At 39.5% G+C, this 21,630-nt stretch overlaps 1 protein-coding gene across 1 annotated transcript; it reads left to right on the top strand.

Annotated features, from left to right (window-relative positions):
- The first annotated feature begins 15,842 nt into the window (after positions 1-15,842).
- LOC136526167 (CLAVATA3/ESR (CLE)-related protein 2-B-like) lies at positions 15,843-16,205 on the top strand. Its single transcript, XM_066518927.1, has one exon. The coding sequence runs from the start codon at positions 15,843-15,845 to the stop codon at positions 16,203-16,205; it is 363 nt and encodes a 120-aa protein (XP_066375024.1).
- The last annotated feature ends 5,425 nt before the right edge of the window (positions 16,206-21,630 follow it).

Below are 21,630 nucleotides of genomic sequence, written 5' to 3'. Positions count from 1 at the left end.
ATAGTTTGGTATTTTTCTATTATACATAGTACATATTTCATGGTTTAGTTAAATAAATAAATAATTTTAGTTTTGTTTAAATATATTATTTTAGAAAATGTGAAATTTACACTAGTTTGCAAAAATAAGTATAGAAAGTAGATGACAACTGGTACCGGATCCTCGGCCTCTCGTTCGGTTGCGAAACGACTGAGGCCAGAACTCCCTCTCATTATCTGTGGCAAGTGTAAGCAGAAGATTGTGATAGAGTACCGAGTCAAGAGATAGAGACCCAACAAGGGTCGTATTTTCTACAAGTGCCTGGATCGCGATGTGAGTTTCTTACGTATTTGATTATTATGGCTAATTGACCTGCTTTTCTTGAATATTTTTGACTAAATATTTTTTGGCTTTAATTTTAGTGGGAGGGCAATGGATGCGATGGTTGGTACTGGGAGGAAGATTATGCTACATACGTGCAGAATTCGGATGCGCTTGAGGTAGCGGCTGCTGATGATGAGGTAGTGAGCCAGCAGGAGAAGCTTATTGATATTCAATAAAAGAATGATTTGTCTGTTTTAGTTGCATATGGTCACGAAATAATTATGTTACTAAAGTGCATTGTAGTTTTAGTTTGTTTAGTGATAGTTGGGATTGCTTACGTTGTAGCCAGGCTTAGTTAATTAATCAACCGTGTGTGTGTCATCTATGTTGTGTAATAAAATACTTAATTATGTTCATGGTTTTCATAATTTGTCGTGTAATGCAGATTATGTCACGCCATTGGATGTACAATGCCGATCGCCGCTCCCAAGACTTTATTGAGGGTGTGCACTATTTCTTAGGAGTGGCCGAGGCAAATAAGCAGGATGGTTTCATGTGATGTCCATGTGCTATATGTAAGAATTTAAAGGAATATTCAAGCTCAATGAGTTTTCATTCACATTTTCTTAAGTCAGGTTTTATGTCAAACTATATATATTGGACTAAGCATGAAGAAAGCGGGGTCATGATGGAAGAAGGTGAAGGAGAAGATTTAGACATTGATGACATTATTGCTCAGTATGGTGCCTTTGATGATACTACAATGGGGGGAGATGAAGAAGAGGTAGCGGCAGAAGATGATCTTGGTGATGCTCTTGGCGATGCCATTCGTGATGCACAACAAGAATGCGAAAGTGAAAAAGAGAAAGTTAAGTTCGAGCGCATGCTTGAGGATCATAGGAAGTTGCTATACCCGATGGCCGAAGAGGGGCAAAAAAAGTTGGGTACAACACTGGAATTGCTACAGTGGAAGGCAAATAATGGTGTATCCGACTAGGCATTTGGGAATTTATTGAACCTCATAAAGAAGATGCTTCCGAAGCCAAATGAATTGCCCACCACTACGTACGAAGCAAAAAAGGTTGTCTACCCTTTGGGATTAAAAATCCAGAAGATACATGCATGTCCTAATGACTGCATCCTCTACCATGGCAATGAATACGAGAATTTGGATGAATGCCCGGTATGTAAAGTAGTGTGGTATAAGATCAGGCGTGATGATCCTGGTGACGTCGAGGGTGAACAACGTCCTAGAAAGAAAATCCCTGCCAAGGTTATATGGTATGCTCCTATAATACCATGCTTAAAATGTTTGTTCAAAAATAAAGACCATGCAAAGTTGTTGCGGTGGCATAAAGAAGATCGTAAGGTAGACAATATGCTAAGACACCCAGCTAATGGGTCCCAGTGGAGAGCAATAGATAGGGAATTTCCAGAGTTTGCAAATGAGGCTAGAAACTTAAGGTTTGCCTTAAGTACAGATGGTATGAATCATTTTGGGGAGCAGAGCACTAGTGATAGCACTTGGCTAGTTACTCTATGTATCTACAACCTTCCTCCATGGTTATGCATGAAGCGGAAGTTCATTATGATGCCGATCCTCATCCAAGGTCCGAGGCAACCTAGCAACGACATTGATGTCTATCTGAAGCCATTAGTTGAAGAACTTCTAGTTTTATAGAACAAACCAGGTGTATGTGTCTAGGATGAGTACAAACAAGAACACTTTGACCTACGAGCAATGTTGTTCATAACAATCAATGATTGGCCTGCTTTAAGTAATCTTTTAGGTCAGACAAACAAAGGATATAATGCATGCACACATTGTTTTGATGACCTTAACAGTATATATTTGAAAAGATGTCGAAAGGTCGTGTACCTTAGCCATCATCGATTCCTTCCTTTGAATCACCAAGTAAGAAAGAAAGGTAAGCATTTTAAAGGTAAGCCAGACCACCAGAAGAAGCCTCATAACCAAACTGGGGAAGATGTACTCACAATGGTCAAGGATGTAAAAGTAGTATTTGGAAAGGGACAAGGCAGTGAATCTGTTCCCAAAGATGCTAAGGGACACGCACCCATGTGGAAGAAGAAGTCCATCTTTTGGGAGCTACCCTATTGGCAAGTCCTAGAGGTCCGCAACGCAATCGATGTGATGCACCTAACAAAGAATCTTTGTGTGAACCTGTTAGGATTCATAGGTGTGTACGGGAAGCCAAAGGATTCACTTGAAGCACGCCAGGACTTGCAGGGCATGAAAGAACGAGACAACCTTCATCTAGAGAAGACAGATGATGGACGCCATTACTTAAGTCCTGCTAGCTACACGCTTAGCAAAGAAGAGAGGGACAACATGTTCGAATGTCTAAGCAGCATCAAGGTCCCATCAGGATTCTCCTCCAATATAAAGGGTATAATAAATGTGCCAGAGAAGAAATTCCTAAACTTAAAGTCCCACGACTACCACGTGCTTATGACACAATTGCTTCTAGTTGCTTTAAGAGGAATTCTACCTCCACATGTATGTCTAGCCACTGTGAAGCTATGTGCATTCCTCAATGCAATTTCTCAGAAGACAATCAATCCAGTGGAACTAGCTACTCTATAGAATGATGTGGTTCAATGTCTTATCAGCTTTGAGTTGGTGTTCCCTCCATCCTTCTTTAATATCATGACACACCTCCTAGTTCATTTGGTGAAGGAGATTAGTATTCTTGGACCTGTGTTCTTACATAATATGTTCCCCTTCGAGAGGTTTATGGGAGTCTTGAAGAAATATGTGAAAGTCTGTTCTAAGCCTGAAGGAAGCATCGCCCAGGGCTATGGAACAGAGGAGGTCATTGAGTTTTATGTTGACTTTATTCCTGACCTTGCCCCGATTGGCGTTCCCGAATCGCGACACGAGGGGAGACTCAGTGGTAAAGAAACTTTAGGGAAGAAAACATATATTGGCATGGAAGATGATTATTTCAATAAAACACACTACATAGTTCTTCAGAACTCATCATTGGTGCATCCGTACATCGAGGTACATAAGGAGTTCTTACGATCCAAGTTTCCAGGGAAGACTGAAGCTTGGATTAGGCATCAGCACATGGAAAGTTTCAATGGTTGGTTGCGAAAAGAATGTCAAGGCGATGACAATATTGATGAGCAACTGTATTTGTTGGCTAGGCAACCATCGTGGCATATCCTCATGTACCAAGGGTACAAGAGAAATGGGAATACATTTTATACAGTTGCCCAAGATAAAAGGAGCACCAATCAAAATAGTGGTGTTCGCATAGATGGCATAGATCCAAATGGGAATATACAAACATATTATGGCCGCATAGAAGATATATGGGAACTAGACTACGCACCTAATTTTAAAGTCCCTTTGTTCCAGTGCCAATGGGTGAAGCTGACCAGAGGAGGGGTAACAGTCGATAAAGAGTATGGAATGACAACAGTGGACCTCAACAATATTAGGTACAAAGAAGAACCATTCGTCCTTGCTGTCGATGTGAGTCAGATGTTCTATGTGAAAGACATGTCTACAAAATCAAAGAGAGGAAAAAACGAAGACATCAACTCAATGATCAATGAGCCAAAGCGCCACATAGTTCTTTCTAGGAAAATAAATATAGTGGGAATTGAAGACAAGTCAGACATGTCAAAAGATTATGAAAGAAATGTCCGAATTCCACCCTTCATAGTGAAGAAAGATCCAAGCATCATGTTAAATGATGAAGACACTCCATGATTACGACAAGATCATAACCAAGGCTCATACGTCAAGAAGAAATTCACTGTTGTGCCCACATGATACAACGATGCACTGTTGTGACATAGTTTTAGAAAGTCTATATGAGATTCAAGAATTTATAACTAGCGTTTGATAAAACTTTCTCAAATGGGAAAATGAGCTATGTAACAATTGTAGATCTTGCTAAGATGATCAAACTTGGTATTCAGAGTTTTTTCATCTGAGGTCATTTAGTGTCTCATTTGAGCAAGTTTGACCAAGTCAAATTTGGTTAAATAAAAAAACAACACTTTGACTCTAGTATTATGAACTCTAAATGACTTCAAATTGAAAAGTTTTGAATAACAAGTTTGTTAAAATCTTCAAGATCTACAATTGTTATTTTGGTCAACGTTCCATTTGAGATAGTTTGGATGGTTCAAATTTGTGATTTTTAAATTTCGATGCCTACAAACTAGTTTTCGGAACCCTAGATTGTCTCAAATTGAAAAGTTTTGAATACCAAGTTTGTTCAGCTCATTAAGATCTACAATCCTTATATAGGCCATTTTTTCATTTGAGAAAGTTTGAACAAAATATAGTTTAAATTTCACAAGTGTGTGACATAGTTTTAGAAAGTCTATGAGATTCAAAAATTTGTGACTAGTGTTTGATAAAACTTTCTCAAATAGGAAAATGAGCTATGTAACAATTGTAGATCTTGCTAAGATGATCAAACTTGGTATTTAGAGATTTTTCATCTGAGGTTATTTAGTGTCTCATTTGAGAAAGTTTGACCAAGTCAAATTTGGTCAAATGAAAAAACAACACTTTGACTCTAGTATTATGGACTCTTAATGACTTCAAATTGAAAAGTTTTGAATACCAAGTTTGTTAAAATCATCAAGATCTACAATTGTTGTTTTGGTCAACTTTTCATTTGAGAAAGTTTAGACGGTTCAAATTTGTGATTTTTAAATTTCGACGCCTACAAACTAGTTTTTGGAACCCTAGATTATCTCAAATTGAAAAGTTTTGAATATTAAGTTTGTTCAACTCATCAAGATCTACAATCCGTATATAGGCCATTTTTCAGTTGAAAAAGTTGTAGAACAAAAATACTATATTTTCTTTATTTTTATAGGTTCAACAAAAATTTCCTGTAATTTTGGTCCAAAAACCGAGAAAAAATTGAAACATTGACGTTAGAATAATGTGATAATAAATTTCCTATCGAATAATATTAGTTTTATTAATTTTAAGTTACAAATATATTTTTGCATTAACAAAATACTTAGTATTAGTAACATTTATATTCTATATTCATAAAAGAAATTAAAAACTTTAGGTTACAAAATTTTCCTATTTACAATAAATAATTATTTAATCAATAGTATTTTTTAAAAATAAATATTGCAAAGTATCGAAGTTGCTATAGAATTAATTAGTATTAAACAAGGAGAACAAAATCAAAATCTCAGGCCTTTCCAATTACTTTGGCGGGCTGCCAAAATTTTCAGGCCTTCAGTCCTGGCCCAGGCCAGGAATCAGGAGTAAAGGGTGGGTGGAATTGCTCGCCCAAAAATACCTTTAGTCTCGACTGGTAACACCAACCGAAACTAAACATCCTTTAGTCCCGGCTGGTAAGCCGAGCCAGGACTAAAGGGTTGAACCTTTAGTCCCGGTTCGGCTTACCAGCCGGGACTAAAGGATGTTTAGTCCCAGTTGGTGTTACCAACTGGGACTAAAGGGTCCCGGCCTATATATATCGAACGGTTTCTCTATTCATCTTCTACTTTTCGATCTACAACATCGATCTCGTCTCTGCCGCATCCGGCCGCGTCGAGCTCTGTTGCGCCGCCGCCGTCGTCTACCCCCGCCCGGCCTTGTCGTCGAGCCCCACCCAGCGGCCGTCGAGATCGTCTCCGCCGTACGTCGTCCTCGCACGGCTCAGCTCGGCCCCGTGGCCGGCCAGCACGCCCGCCATGGCCATCCGCGCGCCCCTAGCCTGCTAGCTATAGCTCGACCATATTTTTTTAGATAGTTTTTTACATAGTTTTTTAGATAGTTTTTTAGGTAGTGTTTGATATATATGTTAGATTAAAATGTATTAAAATTTAATTAGTAGTTTATTCTTAGTTTTTTAGATAGTTTTTTTTATATATGTTAATTAGATTTAAATGTATTAAAATTTAATTAGTACTTTATTTAGATAGTTTTTTAGATAGTTTTTATTATAGTTTTTGATATATTTAGTAATTATTATTCTATCTCTCTATATATATGTGTTAGATTTAATTTTGATTTAGTAATTCTATCTATGTATATATGTTAGGTTTAATTAGATTTAGTAATTAATTCTATCTAGAGATTCTATATGTATACATATATATGTACTTAATTATTCCTATGTGTATATATACATGTACTTAATTATTTCCATGTGTTGAGAGAGAGAGAAAATTGTATCTAGAGAGACATTCTATGTGTTATCGTCACATGCATATCTAGAGATATATACATATGCACTTATTCTATGTGTTGAGAGAGAGAGAAAATTGTATCATTCTATGTGTATATATACATGTACTTATTTTCATGTTTTTGGATCGAAAGTGTTTTTTATTCGATTCCAAAGCACTTATTCCATGTTTATGTTATGTGCCATAGTAATTCTATCTATGTCTTGAAGATACAAATGACTGCTCCGGATGATAACTTGAATGATGACATAATGGTGGATATTATCAACGCCGGCACCAATATGGATGTAGATGACACGAGTCAGTACTTTGCTGATTATGAGGATATCCTGAATATCCCGGTGGTTGAAGATCAACAAATTGTCGCGCAAGAAAATACTGGCGAGGTATATTCAATTATCTATCATCTCTTATAGATGCATGCGTACGTATATTTGTTGTTAATCATTGTGTTTCTACTCATGTAGCCGGTCTCTGGATCTACATCAACCACCGACAAGAGTAGGAAAGTCCAAGGGCCAAAAAAGCCATTAGAGGGCTGTTTCATAATATCAGAATTCGACACCGACACCGGCAAACCATTGGGACCACATGCTCAGACATATGTCAATCAATGTGGGTTCATTGTAAAGGATAGGATCCCAGTTAGTGCTCGTGAATGGAAGCAGAAGATATCCGCTCCTAATGTTAGTTTTGTATCTGATCGTGACAAGAACCTAGCTTGGAGATATATCACTCAGCATTTCACATTACAAGTAGATGATGCTTTGAAGGAGCTAGTGAGGGATTGGACAATGAAGAAGATGGCAACATTGTTCTAGAGTTGGAAGAAGACAATGTATAAAAAGTTTATCTTGAAGAATGAAACGCCGGATTTCAATGCTAAGGCATTTGTCAAGTTGGAGTCCCATTGGGATGACTTCGTACAATACAAGACATCTCAAGAGAGTGAGGAACATATGATGAGGAATTAGCAGAATGCCCGACAGAAGCAATACCATCATTGCATGGGATCAGGTGGTTATAAGAGTGCTATTCCCAAGTGGCAGAACCTAGAAGCAGAGATTACTGCCAAGGGAATCATACCTGAAACAATAGAGAAGAACTGGCCTCAACGCGCGAAGAATTGGTTCTACGCTCATGGGGGAAGCCTAGACCCAGACACTGGCAAGCTAATTTTCGGCCAAAAAATTGAGAGAGCAACACAGAGACTAGCTTGTGCTAGGGAAGAAGCTGATAGTGGTGTTTTCAAGCCCAACAGAAAAAAGGATGAATTGACATATGCCCTAGAGAATCCCGAACATGGTGGTCGAACAAGAGGCTATGGGGCAGTTCCATGGCTACAAGCATTCCCAGCAGACAAGGATACCTACAGAAACCGCCAGAGAAAGAAGGATGAGGAGGCAGACCGAATCCATGTATTGGAGCAATTTGTTAATGAGTCACGATAAGCATTGCTTGAATCACGTGAACAAGAAAAATCTCTTGAGGCAAGAATGCAGGATGAGATCAAGAGGCAAGTGCAGCTAGCAATGAGTCAAATGCAATCGCAATCAACGCCGGGAGTCACCATTAGCCCCGTTGGTCAGATAAAAAGCAGTTGTGCTTCCACGGAGCTGCTAGTTATTCAAGGTGATGCTGGGTTGCGCTTCCCTGTTGATGACATTACCGAGCCTCTAACAACATGTGAGCTGCACATTCCAGATGGTAATAATGCATCAATCATGGTGGCTGTTGGGGTTGTATCTCCAATAGACCAAACGAAGACACCAAGAATCCATGGGTTAGTTATTCAACCTGGATATGCTAGTGTCTCGGTCGATAGAGTGCTCAAAGGTTACAGCAATGTTCCTCTTGACATTGAAGGCGGTGATGGGGAGAAGACACTAGGAGAAGCAGAGAAGACATTTATTCAATGGCGCAAACGCTTCATCATCATTCCTGGGGCGCCACCGCTTCCCCTACCTCACCCTAGGTATGAATGAAAGTGAATGAAATATTATTTTCAATTAATTTTATATTGGCTTCAAATATAATTGATCCACAACTTGTTTTTGTAGTAGGGTCTCCCTCTAGCCTAGCCCAATCATTCATTCCCCATCTCATCACAGCGTCGCGGGGGGTGAGACGACTTCATCCCCATGGCGATCTCCTACTCCTACACCGGCCCCATCGCCTCCACAACGATCTCCAACTCCTACACCGGCCCCACCGCCTCCACAACGATCTCCAATGCCTCCACGTCGGACTCCAACACCGGCCTCATCGCCTCCACACCGGTCTCCAACACCGCCCCCACCCCCTCCACAGCGACACACTACAAAGACGTCTAAGGTCCCGGCGGCAAAGAAGACCCTGAAAAAAAGAGTTATTTCTCAAGAAATACTTCCTGAAAAGACTGATGAGCAAATAGCAGCTGAAGAAGACAAAAAAGTGAAAGGTTTTTTTATAGATATCCAAAAGCAGAGACAAGCGAAGCTTAAGGAGAAGCCGTACTTTTACATACCACGAGATCAGCTGAGGCAGAAGGTCGAAGCTCACAAGAAAAAGATGCTTGAAGTTCATAAGCCTCCGCCACTATCAGACTATGACCGCTCCCTCGTGAAGTCACATGATGCACATAAGAAAAGGAAAAGAGCATCAGGAAAGGATGTCCCACAGCTCGGACAACAGAAGCAACCAATGCAAAATCTTGTTGTTGCTAATGAATATGGTTCCAACATAGAAGTCTATCGACCAGACAACTCTGGAGAAGTGTTAGTTCAAGACCTTAATGCTTTTTTTGAACTAACTGGTTTAACCTTGGATCAATTGACGGGCAAAGCTCCAATCTAGAACCTGAAAGTTGATACCTGGAAGACTTATAAATTTGGCAAAAGTCTGTACAACCCTGCGGCTCTGAATGAATTGGGTACGCAAATGTACTTGCTCAACAAGTGGTACATGTAGGCATGTGGCAGGGGTGAGTAGTGGATCTTTGTCAGACTTAGAGACCATCATTACTTCCATGGTGATGACATCTTACATATTAGTTTTGAAGAATTGCATCAACTATACCACTTGGATGCTCTGGACAAATCAATCATTAGCTCCTTTTGTTTGTAAGTGATTTTTACTTTTATTTAATAAACTCACTTCCATGCGTACATGTATATAATTATCCTCACATGTAACTTATATTTATATACAGATTCCAGATGTCAGAGCTCCAAAGAATACAAGACACCAGTGTTGGCTTTATTGATCCTTATATCGTATTCAAAACCGATATTATTGTCAAGGAGCACTGTGTATCTGAAGCACAGACGAATATCATGAGGTTCTTCATGAAGCAGCACGACAAGACAACAATACTTTTCCGTACAACTTTGAGTAAGTGTTAATAATAATGTAGTCTACACATTTTATGTAATATCAATACAACTTATATGCATGTACGTGTGTGTATAAACCAATGCAGGTTTCACTAGATACTCATTGTCATTGAGTTAAACTCAAGTCGGTTAGTAATCTTGGACTCATTGAGAAAAGAGCGGGCACTATACCAAGATATGATAGACATTATCCAGGGGTAATTTCGATCTCTCGCGCACAACTATTATTGAATAGATTTTGCCATAATTTATTAACGATCGTACATTATTGGTCGCACAGGGTTTGGAAAGAGTTTATTTGGCAACACCGTAAGGATTTCAAGGCACCACTTAATGTAGTTGAAATACCAGTAAGTTGTACTATATATACTTCCCCACGTGTTTAATTACTATATCATACTTCAATTTACGTGTGACATGATAAGAATAATCTTCTTCTCATACAATGGTGTTTGCGGCAGGAACCAGGTAATAACTTGTGTGGATACTACGTTTGTGAATTTATCACTGCACACATAAGAAGAACTCCTAAAGATATCTTCAGAGTATGTATATATCAATTTTTTATTTATTTTTAAATGAATATATATATATATATGTATTAATACTTTTCCTTTTATTTCAAATGCAAGACTGAATGGTTGAAACAAAGGGTCATGCAAAAAGACCATCTGAAAGCAGTTCAAGAGTCAATAGCAGAATTTCTTCTAGAAAAAGTGCTAAATCCCAACTGCGAGTTCTACTTTAATCCTAAGGAATAAATGATGTAAATTAAATGTTTATTGATATCGTTATTTTCGAGAACAAGATTATGAAAGTGTTGTATATATACATATATATCTATAATATATATAATTTCATACTTTATTCGAATATAATAATGCTCGAGATGAGAATTAGATGTAATTATATGCGTGCGTGTATTTAAATTAGCAGTGTAGAATACATACATAAAAACATATTATATATTAAACAAATATGTGTAACTGAACTGAAAACAAATTAAACAAAAAAAAAGAAAAAGAAAAGAAACCTTTAGTCCCGGTTGGGGTTACCAACCGGGACTAAAGGGTGCGGCCACGTTTGCTTGGCTGGAGGGCCTTTAGTCCCGGTTAGTAACACGAACCGGGACTAAATGTTCCTTTTTAGTCCCGGCTCGATGACCCGGGACTGAAGGTTTCACCTTTAGTCCCGGGATCGTTGTCCCGACGCGGTAACCGGGATTAAAGGCCGTTACCGCCCGGGACAACAAGTCCATCCCTGTAGTAGTGCTCTGTTGCAATCAATACTATCATATACATCTTGATTGTACTCTATCCATCCCCACTACTTGAACAACCACGGAAAAATCTGTTTTGGTCACACAAAGAAAAATTCGAGTTACTAGTTCTATTTTTTACCCCATGAAAAAAAGAAGTATATATTGTAAGTTGCTTTTCTGAAAACTATGTTGTCAAGCTTCAGATTTGTGCTAGTTGTGCAAAAGTAAAAAAGAAGAGGACAAAAAACACAGAAAAAAGAAGAGAGAAGAAAAACAAGGTGGTAGCCGATGTTCTCGTGCCTTTTTCCCATTGTACCGTGACTTCATTTGTGTCCCATTTGCATCCCTGGCATGGTCTAGCTTAGGACTAGCATGGTACCACTGTTGAAAAAGATTTCTCTGCTCACTTTTCTTACTAATATGGTGCTAGTACTTGTGCATTATTTTTAGCTCTCCTACAACTCCACATATCCAACTTATTTTATAGATTCAATTTTCTAAAAAAAATATTACAATAATACTCAGGAACATAAACGTCTCTAAGACCAACTCCAAGAGAGTTTGTAAAATTGGATTGCTAAAGCAATGATTTAGCTATTCTCTAAAATAGAAACTCCCTTCCGAAAATAGATAACACCAAGAGCCTTTCTAAAATAGATAAGTCCATGCTATATTTAGCTGGTAGGGGGCCATGCGGCGGTGCTCCACGCACGCAGAAAGAGCCAAGTGCGCGCAGGGGAAGCCGATGGCGAGCCGCGATTGCATGCATATTTAGCTAGCGAGGATCAACACCGGATAGAAGAGCTATTGGAGGACTGTTTTCTCTGAAAATATTGAAATATAGACTACATAGCACATATAGCTTCTCTCTTTGTTTTTCATGTCTTCCCATGATAGAGGATCTTTACCAAATGTACAAACATGTTTCCATTATGTTAAAGTTTATTTAATAAAAAAACTAGAAGCAACCCTATCCTTTTGTTTTTCAGATATATCATACTTTTAAATTCACTGTTAGCTCCTATTATTCAATACATGCATAATGATCAAAACATCTTGTAATTTGGAATAGAGGTGATATATCTCAGCAAACAGTGAGGTACGCATTGGAAGTATCCAACCAGATAGAGATCGAATCAATTTGGCCTTTGGTATATTATTCATAAGTCCCACCAGGAGGGCAAAAGGCCATTCATGTTGATCCACACTGCCGCATCGACAGCATCTCGGCCTGGATAGGCTCAAGATAAACTAAACCTTTTCGGAAATCCGTCAAAGCTAAGGTGACGAGACGAGATAGCTCTTTCACGTCGTCTTATCAACATACCACGTAGACTTCGCCTCAGACATCCATGCGACAAAGCACTGCCTACCGGATTAACTCCACTAAAACCTTATCTAACACGAACATAGATCAATATCTCAACCACACCACCCATGCAATCAATCTATATATTTATACTTCTCTGTCCTAAATTATAAGTTATTTTAACTTTCTTGAAAAAGTTTGATCAAATTTATATAATAAAATAATGACATTTATGATACCAAATAAGTATTATTAGACTTCATTAATTATATTTTCATAGTATACCTATTTGATGTCATAAATCTTTATAATTCTCTCTATAATTTTGGTCAAACTTGAGATATGTTGATTCTCCAAAAAAGTTAGAATAACTCATAATTTAGAACGGAGGGAGTACATCTATATCCGTATCTAATATTAAATCTATATCTGCACCTGATCTATCAGTATATAATAATAATATTAAACTGGGAAAATTTCTTTCTCCCATCTATTAGTCTCTGTCCATCCCTCACTCTTACGTCCCTTGGCACAGCATTCTCTCTCATATTTCTTATTTTTAGAGAGTGTTTGATAAGGATCTAGATTCTCGTAGAAACATTTCTTATCCAGATTCACTCAAGAAATGTTTTAAATGACGAATCAAAATAAGTTTGTGAGATCATTTGGCCAAAAAATCATATGAATAAAAATATATTTTAAAAAAAATCAAACTTTTCGTGGGATTACAACCGAAGAGAAGTGATTCTCTGCAAAACCAGACTTTTGTCGTTTCAATCCAGTAGGGTAAAAACCAAAGACGTTTCACAGTGATTCTTGGAGAAGTTTCTCAAACTCCACCATTTGGAAGTGGTTCTTGTGTTTTAGGCTGGAGACTGAAACGTTCCGGCATACCAAACACACCCTTAGTTTGGAACTATAAAACCTTTGTTAGTGATGCATCACACTTCTTACGTCCTTTGGCCCAGTCTCCCTAACACTCACATTTCTCGCTTTTGGTTTGGAATTGCAAAACCTACATTTGGTACTACATCACTCATGTCATGGCCTCGCCAACTAAGCCCATTCGCGTCGAGGTGCATGTAGAGGCTTGTGGATCACAATTGGCGAACACAATAGCCACATATTCAAATTGAGTCAGTTTTCTATCAATTTAACATATGAGACTAATCCTTTATTGCACTAGCATTTATTATGGACCTTGAATTTATTTGATTTTTAAGTTGGGCCAAGCCCAATTAAATCTAACATAAAAAACTTGCTCATTATCATTGACACGAGCACTATGCGACACGAAGGCATATTTGCTAGTAATAATAATAACAATATTAAAGTACAAAAAATTCTCTCCTCCATCCCTCGATCTATTGTCCATCACTCCCATTGCTCTTCTTTCATCACTCACTCCGACCCTTGTTGCTCCTGCCCCCACTAATTTTCTTCCTTCTCTTGGTTCATGATCTACTCAAACATAGTTTGGAGTGCAAAATCTTATTGGCATCACGTGTGGCTAGCCTCCAAAAATTGAGTTAACCTCATAACAGATGTAGAAACAGTCACCTATTTAATAAGATGCGCCAATTTCCGGTCAATTACCCACACATGATTAATCCTTTATAGCAACTACCATTTATTACACCTTATGATTTCAATGAAATCCAACAAGATCCAATAAGATACCTAACTAATTATGAGCTTTAAGACCACATATTACTACATATATATATATCTCATATCTGCCAATCTTGTACATACTGGCAAACGTGTCCGTGCGTTGAAGGAGTCCAATATGTTTTAGAATCAGACTGTATGAGCACAGGTCCTGAGCCCAAATCACATATGAGGCACGACGACACGATAGCATTTCAAAAGGTAAAAAAAATGGACGGATCACTCATTAATATTAGGTAGGTATAAATATCGATCAGCCATAAATTAAATGTATTCTCCAATGGCCCTGTAAACTATATATACAGTTTTGAAGCAAAACTGTGGCCAAAACATATGATTGTAAGTACAGCAAAACCTATAGCAACCACAAGCATATCTGATCTCCAAATAACGAGATCCGGTCGTCGGTGGCATGCGCATGCATGCAGTCAAATGTAGCGTGCAGTGCATTAGTGCACGTACACTTTCAGAGTTCAATCTAGGTATTTAGGAGTAGTTTTGTCATTTTGTGACATACTACTATACTATATAGTGTGATCGCACCTCCTCTTACAATTATTACAACCAAAGTTGTCCTTTTGACTTCCATGAGCGAAACAGGATTCGACAGGATAACGAGGGACGCTGCACTAGTTACACTAAATTAATGCTTCCGGGTGCCCACGATTAACTGCCAGCCCTGGACGGACTCGTGTGCAAGTGGCCATGCATGCTGATCGTTGCGATTCCGAAGCGACCCCCACTATACCTTTCCGCAATTGGATCTCCTCCCTCCAAAAAGGACATGGCATTTTCGATCCAGCCTGCTGCAGCTTTACTTGAGTAATTTACGCTAGTTTTAGTGGAAGTATCTTTAGAGTTTTATTTGTAATGATGAATAAGTTGCTGCATAAACGCTTTTAATGTTGTGGTAATATTTTTAAGAGGAGAGAGAATTGAGTTTTATGGAGATGAAATTCACTTGGCACGATTAAGAACTATCGATGAGTCATAAATTAAATGTATATGAGACCATATAATGAAACTTCCTATTAAAAGTGTGTGTTTCGTACATGTTTCATTTCAATCTACTCCCTCTGTCCCAAATTATAAGGCATTCCAACTTTGTTGGAGAGTTTAAAGCATTTCAAGTTTGACCAAATTTATATAATAAAATAATAATATTTATAATATCAAATATGTATCATTAGATTCTTCATTAATTATATTTTTATAGTATATATATTTGATGTCATAAATCTTTATATTCTCTCTATAATTTTGATCAAAGTTGAGATGTTTTGATTTTCTAAGAAAGTTGGAATGACTTATAATTTAAAACGAAGAGAGTATATGGCATGACAGTTTTGGAATAACGTCATGAAACTCTCATAATTTGGAACGAAGGGAGTATGTGACATGACAGTTTTGGAATAACGTCATGAAACTCTCGAATAAGACTGGCTTATTAGTACCAATACTAAACTAACCATCGGTTAGTTAAAATGATTCTTCCTTGCTGCTTCCTCGCCTGGCTTTGAAGCGGGGTGTGTGTATGTGTATATATATGGGTCTTGGGCTTCATGTGTTTGACCACATCGATCGATCACCATCTGTATGTAGACAACAAATATATATTGTTGTTTCTGCATGCTATAGATCCTTTGTTTCTCGATCACTCATATTATATAATATATATAACTAGATCGTCTTAGCTTGCTTGGTGATCGATACGATGGCGTCAAGGATGGCAACGGTGGCGATGGCTGCCTTCCTGTTCTGCGCTCTCTTTGCTTCTTGGACGACGACGTCGGAAGCGGCACGCCTGGGGCGGCAGACGATGGGTGATGTGGTTGGTGTTGCCGCCGCTGTCAATGGAGGTGGCGGAGGAAGCGGCAATGTGGCCTACTGGGAGAGGCAGCAGCGCGGCCTAGTCGTCGGCCGTCGGCCGACGCTCGCGTCGTTCACGCCGCGTGACGACGGTGCTGGCGGCAACAAGAGAGAGGTGCCCTCCGGCCCAGACCCCATACACCACGGCGACGCGCCGCTCACGTCGGCTGCTCCGACGAGCCCGAGGGAAATTAAGACGAGAGAGTAATGACGTGGACACATGTGCATGCAGGCGTTGTAGAAGGCGTAGTAATGTACGCGCGCGTACGTACGTGTTTGGTCCTTGTTTGTCGCATTGGGTTGTACTGTGTGTAGTGTGTTAACATATGTATATGCGGATATGCTCTAGAGGGTTGGTTAGGCGTGTTACTTGTCTTGTAATCCAAGTAGATTAGTTTGTCATGGGTGTATCTCTATATGTTGTTGTACTTGATTGTTGTACAAGCCACACCAGGGGTTGTTCCTGGTATATAGTGAGGCAACTCGTTATACCCCACTACGTAGAAAACGATTTTTAGCAACGGTTCAATTTTTTTTTTAGGGGCAGCTGGTGATGGAGCCGCCCCTACAGTGGCGTGCTCGGCTGCCCAGACACCAGCCGCCCCTACAAATGGAACAGCAGGGGCGGCTGGTGATACGAGCCGCCCCTACAAATGGAGTATGATTTTTAGGGGCGGCTCAATCACCAGCCACCTCTAGAAATGGTATTTGTAGAGGCGGCTGGTGATTAAGCCGCCCCTAAAAATGGCCCGTATTTATAGCTTCTATTTGTAGGGGCGGCTCAATCACCAGCCGCCCCTACAAATGACCCCCATATAAAACTGAAGCAGCACCTTCTTCCTCCTCGGGTCATTCACTCCAACCCGTGAAAGAAAGTTGGGGAGGGCTTGGGCACCTCCCAAAAATTGCTCTATTAAGGGGAGAAGGTTTTGGTCTCAAATCCTTTGGTGCAGAGGTTGTAGAAGGTAAGAAAATGCTATTCCACATTTTTTTTAAAGTTTTAATGGTTGATTAGTGAATAATTAGAGTTTTGTTTTTCTCTCTCTTCTATGGTGCTTGAGCTATTTATGAGCAAATTAGACCCAACTTTTAAATGTACTAGGGTAAATTAGGGAGGGGAACAAGATCATACCCTTATTTGGTCCATGTTTCTTGATTTTAGTGAACCATTAGTTAGTTTTATGGATGTTTCATGTGCATGTGATCTAGATCTAGGGTTTGGTTTTTTTATTAATTTCGTTTTTGTAAATTTATGTTTGATAAAATTGGACTAGGGTTTGTACGAAAGATATTGTGTAAAGTATAATTATTGCTAATTGTTGTCTTTGAAATTGTTTATTGTAATCAATAAATATGTATTTTAATTATTTATGGATAAATGGGCCATTAATTAATTTTCCTCTACCATGGTGTGTTTGTATGCTTCATGTAATTATATTAGATTTATATTCATATATATCTGAGGTATATATAATTATTCTCAAATAATTATTACTTTGATTAATTTTTATATATATCTGAATAAGTAGTCCTTTAATGTTTATTTTGTTGTTGTTGTAAAAGATGGAGTACAGGAACTCTTGGATGTATGGTTCGTTAAGGTTCAAGGCAGGTTTCCGTGAAGAGGTGGATAAATTTATTGAAGCCGCAACGAAGCATGCAACGACATTGAAAGAGAATAAGGATATAATTATTTGCCCCTGTAAAGATTGTAAGAACCGTATGGCATGGACAGATGTGACTATCATCAGATCACATTTGATTATACGAGGATTTGTTGAGGACTACACAGTGTGGATTCATCATGGTGAAACGGTTATTGTTAACGACGAGGATGAGGAGGAATACGACGATGAAACCATAGAATCCCTGTCCCAATATTCAGCCGAGCTTGATGCACAAATGGATTTCAAGTTTGGCAATGAACAAGGTGGTGATGCTGGTGGTTGGGATGGTAACGACAAAGGTGGTGCCAATAATGATGGTGGAGCATGTGTCGGAGTTGAAGATGATTTAGATGACATGATTCGAACCCTTGGACCAGAGATTTTACTAAATAGCCCGAAAGGTCTAGAAAATTTGGAAAGAGTGACAAAAGCATCGAAGGAGACTGTGTATGGTGTTGAAAAGGGTTGTCCGACACATTGGACATTGCTACGTTTCATGCTTGAGCTGCTCATCCTGAAGGCTAAGTACGGCTGGTCAGACTGTAGTTTCAATGATCTATTGCATCTCCTGTCATGGGTGCTGCCACAACCAAACTCAGTTCCCGCCAACACATACCAAGCGAAGAAGATCATAAGTCCATTGACAATGGGGGTTGAAAAAATACGTGCATGCCCCAACCACTGTATACTTTTTCGTGGTGAAACGTTCAAGTCATTGGATAAATGTCCCCGGTGTGGGGCCAGCCGGTACAAGAACAATGACCTTTACGGTGGGGACGAACCATCCACGGGGAAAAAGAGGAATAAGAAGGGTACAAAAAAGGTAGTACAAGAATCTCAGCCCCCAGAGGACACTCCATTAGGCAACGATGCAAAGCAGAGAAGAATTCCTGCCCTGGTAATGTGGTACCTGCCAGTGACCGACCGCTTGAGACGTATGTTCCTAAACTCTAAAGAAGCCGCACTCATGACATGGTGGGATGATGAGCGCAAGGTGGATGATGATAAGATTGCACACCCGGCTAATTATAGTCAGTGGCAAAGGTTTGATGAGAAGCACAAAGAATTCAGCGATGACCCAAGGAATGTACGGTTTGGCCTGAGCACCGATGGAATGAATCCCTTCAATGAGAGGATGAGCAACCACAGCACATGGCCAGTGATCTTGACCATGTACAACATCCCAACATGGTTGTGTTAGAAGAGAAAGTACCTTCTCCTCACTATTCTTATTTCTGGCCCTAAACAACCAGGCATTGATATAGACGTGTTCCTCGAGCCCTTGATACAAGAAATGGAGAGACTATGGAGGCATGGGGAGCAGATGTATGATACGTTCTGAAAGGAGGACTTCATATGTAGAGCAATAATATTTGTTACTACCAATGATTACCCCATGTTGTTTGCTTTGTCTGGACAGATCAAAGGGAAGACGGGATGCTTGGTTTGCTTGGATGGTACTACATGGGTGTACCTGGATGCATTCAAGAAGATAGTTTACCTAAGGAACCGACGCTTATTAAAGACAAGTCACAAGTACCGCAGCAAATTGTTCTTTAGATTTTATGACAATGCCCTGGAGATTGAACCCCCTCCGGAGAGACGTCATAACGGAGAACATGTGTACAGAATGGTGAAAAATATACGCGTCGTCTATGGAAAGAAGAATCCAGATGGGATGAACAGAGATAGAAGCACACCTCCTATCGAAGGCGTACCTTTCAAGAAACAATCGATCTTCTTTCAGTATCTGCCTTATTGGCCAGACTTGGAGGTCCCCCATGCCATTGATGCTATGCACGTACAGAAGAATGTCTTTGAGAGTCTCATTGCTACCTTGATGGACACAGGCAAGTCAAAGGATGGTCTGAAAGCACGGAAAGACATGGTGCAGCTAAACATGATGCCACAGCTTCACCCGGTACCTGAGGCTAATGGAAAATACACTCTGCCCGCGGCGTGCTTCAACCTAACACCAGACGAGAAGAGAGCTATATGCACTTTCCTGAGGGGGATCAAAGTCCTGACTGGGTTTTCAGCAAATGTGAAGAAGCTAGTGTCGATGAAGGACTTGTCAATAACACACTGCAAGGCTCACGATTGCCATGTGATGCTGATAGTGTTTCTACCTATTGCAATCAGGGCTATAAAGCCAGAGTTCTTGAAAATGGCCATCACCCGCATGTGCTACTTCTTTTCGAAGATCTCACAGAAGACGATTGGCAAGGAAGAGCTGAGTGACCTACATGAATTTGTGGTGGAGACACAAAACCAACTGGAGATGTGTTTACCTCCTGCTTTTTTTGATATAATGCCACATCTTATGATTCACATGGTTCATCAGATATAGGCGCTTGGCCCTTGCTACTTGCATGAAATGTGGTCCTATGAGTGGTTCATGTCGGTTTTAAGTCGATACATGCATAATCGAGCATACCCAGAGGGCTCCATGATAGAGGGTTACAGTACTGAAGAAGTCATCGAGTGCTGTCAAGAGTACCTAAAAGTACAGAAAGGGATTGGTAAACCCGATTCTTGTCACAAGGGTAGGCTGGCTGGGAAGGGCACCAGTGGTAGAAAAGTGTTCATCGACCATGATTACAAAGAGGTGAGTTGGGCGCATTATAGTGTATTGCAGAGTACACAACTGATGCAACCGTATATTGATGAACACTTGGCTATCATTATGGCGGAGAGAAATGGCCGTTCGGATGATTGGGTCATGAAACAGCACAAGCAACGACTAACTATATGGTTGAAGGACCAAAACATACCGCCTGGAGAAACCATAGACTCTATTACCATCAGTAGGTTGGCGGAGGGGCCATCGAGACAAGTTACATCTTGGAATACTTATGATATCAATGGGTACACGTACTATACCCACGCAAAGGATAGTAAATATGTGAACCAAAACAGCGGTGTTCGAATAGAGGCTCTCGATGGATTAGGGCGAAAGATCCAATACTTTGGCATCATTGAAGAGATATGGGAACTTGACTATGGAAGGGATATAACGGTGGCCCTGTTTCGATGCCGCTGGATCAAACAACACCAACTGAACGAGATTAGATTGAGAGTCCTGGACCTCGAGAATCTAGGCTACCAAGATGACCCTTGGGTGCTCGCTTCACGTGTCGCACAAGTTTTCTATATGTCTGACCCACAAAGTAACCTCCCCCCGAAGAAGAAGACAAAGCACGTGGTTGCCTCCGGGAAACAACACATTATTGGAGTTGATGGCGTGGACGATGTTGAAGCTTACAATAACTATGATGAGATGCCGTTATTCACAGACTTTCCTAAGAAGATCAGTGTTGTGGAAAAGAACATCCCCAAAGATATAATGCCATAGGAACGAAAAGGTGTTAATGGGAAAGTCGTTACAGTGGGCTAGCTAGTTGTGTGTGTTTGTAAGGCTTCATTTATGCTTGCGTGTGAGACTATATATTTGTGTACGTGTGTAAGACTACATATTTTTGTATGTGTGTGATACTACATTTTATGCATGTGTGTGAGACTACCCTTTGCAACATCCAGATGACTCTATTTGAACATCCACTCTATTGCAACATCCAGATGACTCTATTTGATCTACATTTTATTCAAACTTTCTCAAATGAAAAAATGGACTATATAAGGAATGTAGATCTTGATGAGATGAACAAACTTGGTATTCAAAACTTTTCAATTTGAGATAACCTAGGGTTCCGAAAACTAGTTTGTAGGCGTCGAAATTTAAAAATCACAAATTTGAACCATCCAAACTTTCTCAAATGGAAAGTTGACCAAAACAACAATTGTAGATCTTGCTGAGATGATCAAACTTGGTATTCAAAACTTTTCAATTTGAAGTTATTTAGAGTTCATAATACTAGAGTCAAAGTGTTGTTTTTTCATTTGACCAAATTTGACTTGGTCAAACTTGCTCAAATGAGACACTAAATGACCTCAGATGAAAAACTC

Source organism: Miscanthus floridulus, chromosome 19, assembly GCF_019320115.1.
Source record: "Miscanthus floridulus cultivar M001 chromosome 19, ASM1932011v1, whole genome shotgun sequence".
Lineage (NCBI taxonomy): Eukaryota > Viridiplantae > Streptophyta > Magnoliopsida > Poales > Poaceae > Miscanthus > Miscanthus floridulus.
Note: the sequence above shows the minus strand (reverse complement) of the source record. Positions and strands in the feature narration are given on the sequence as shown.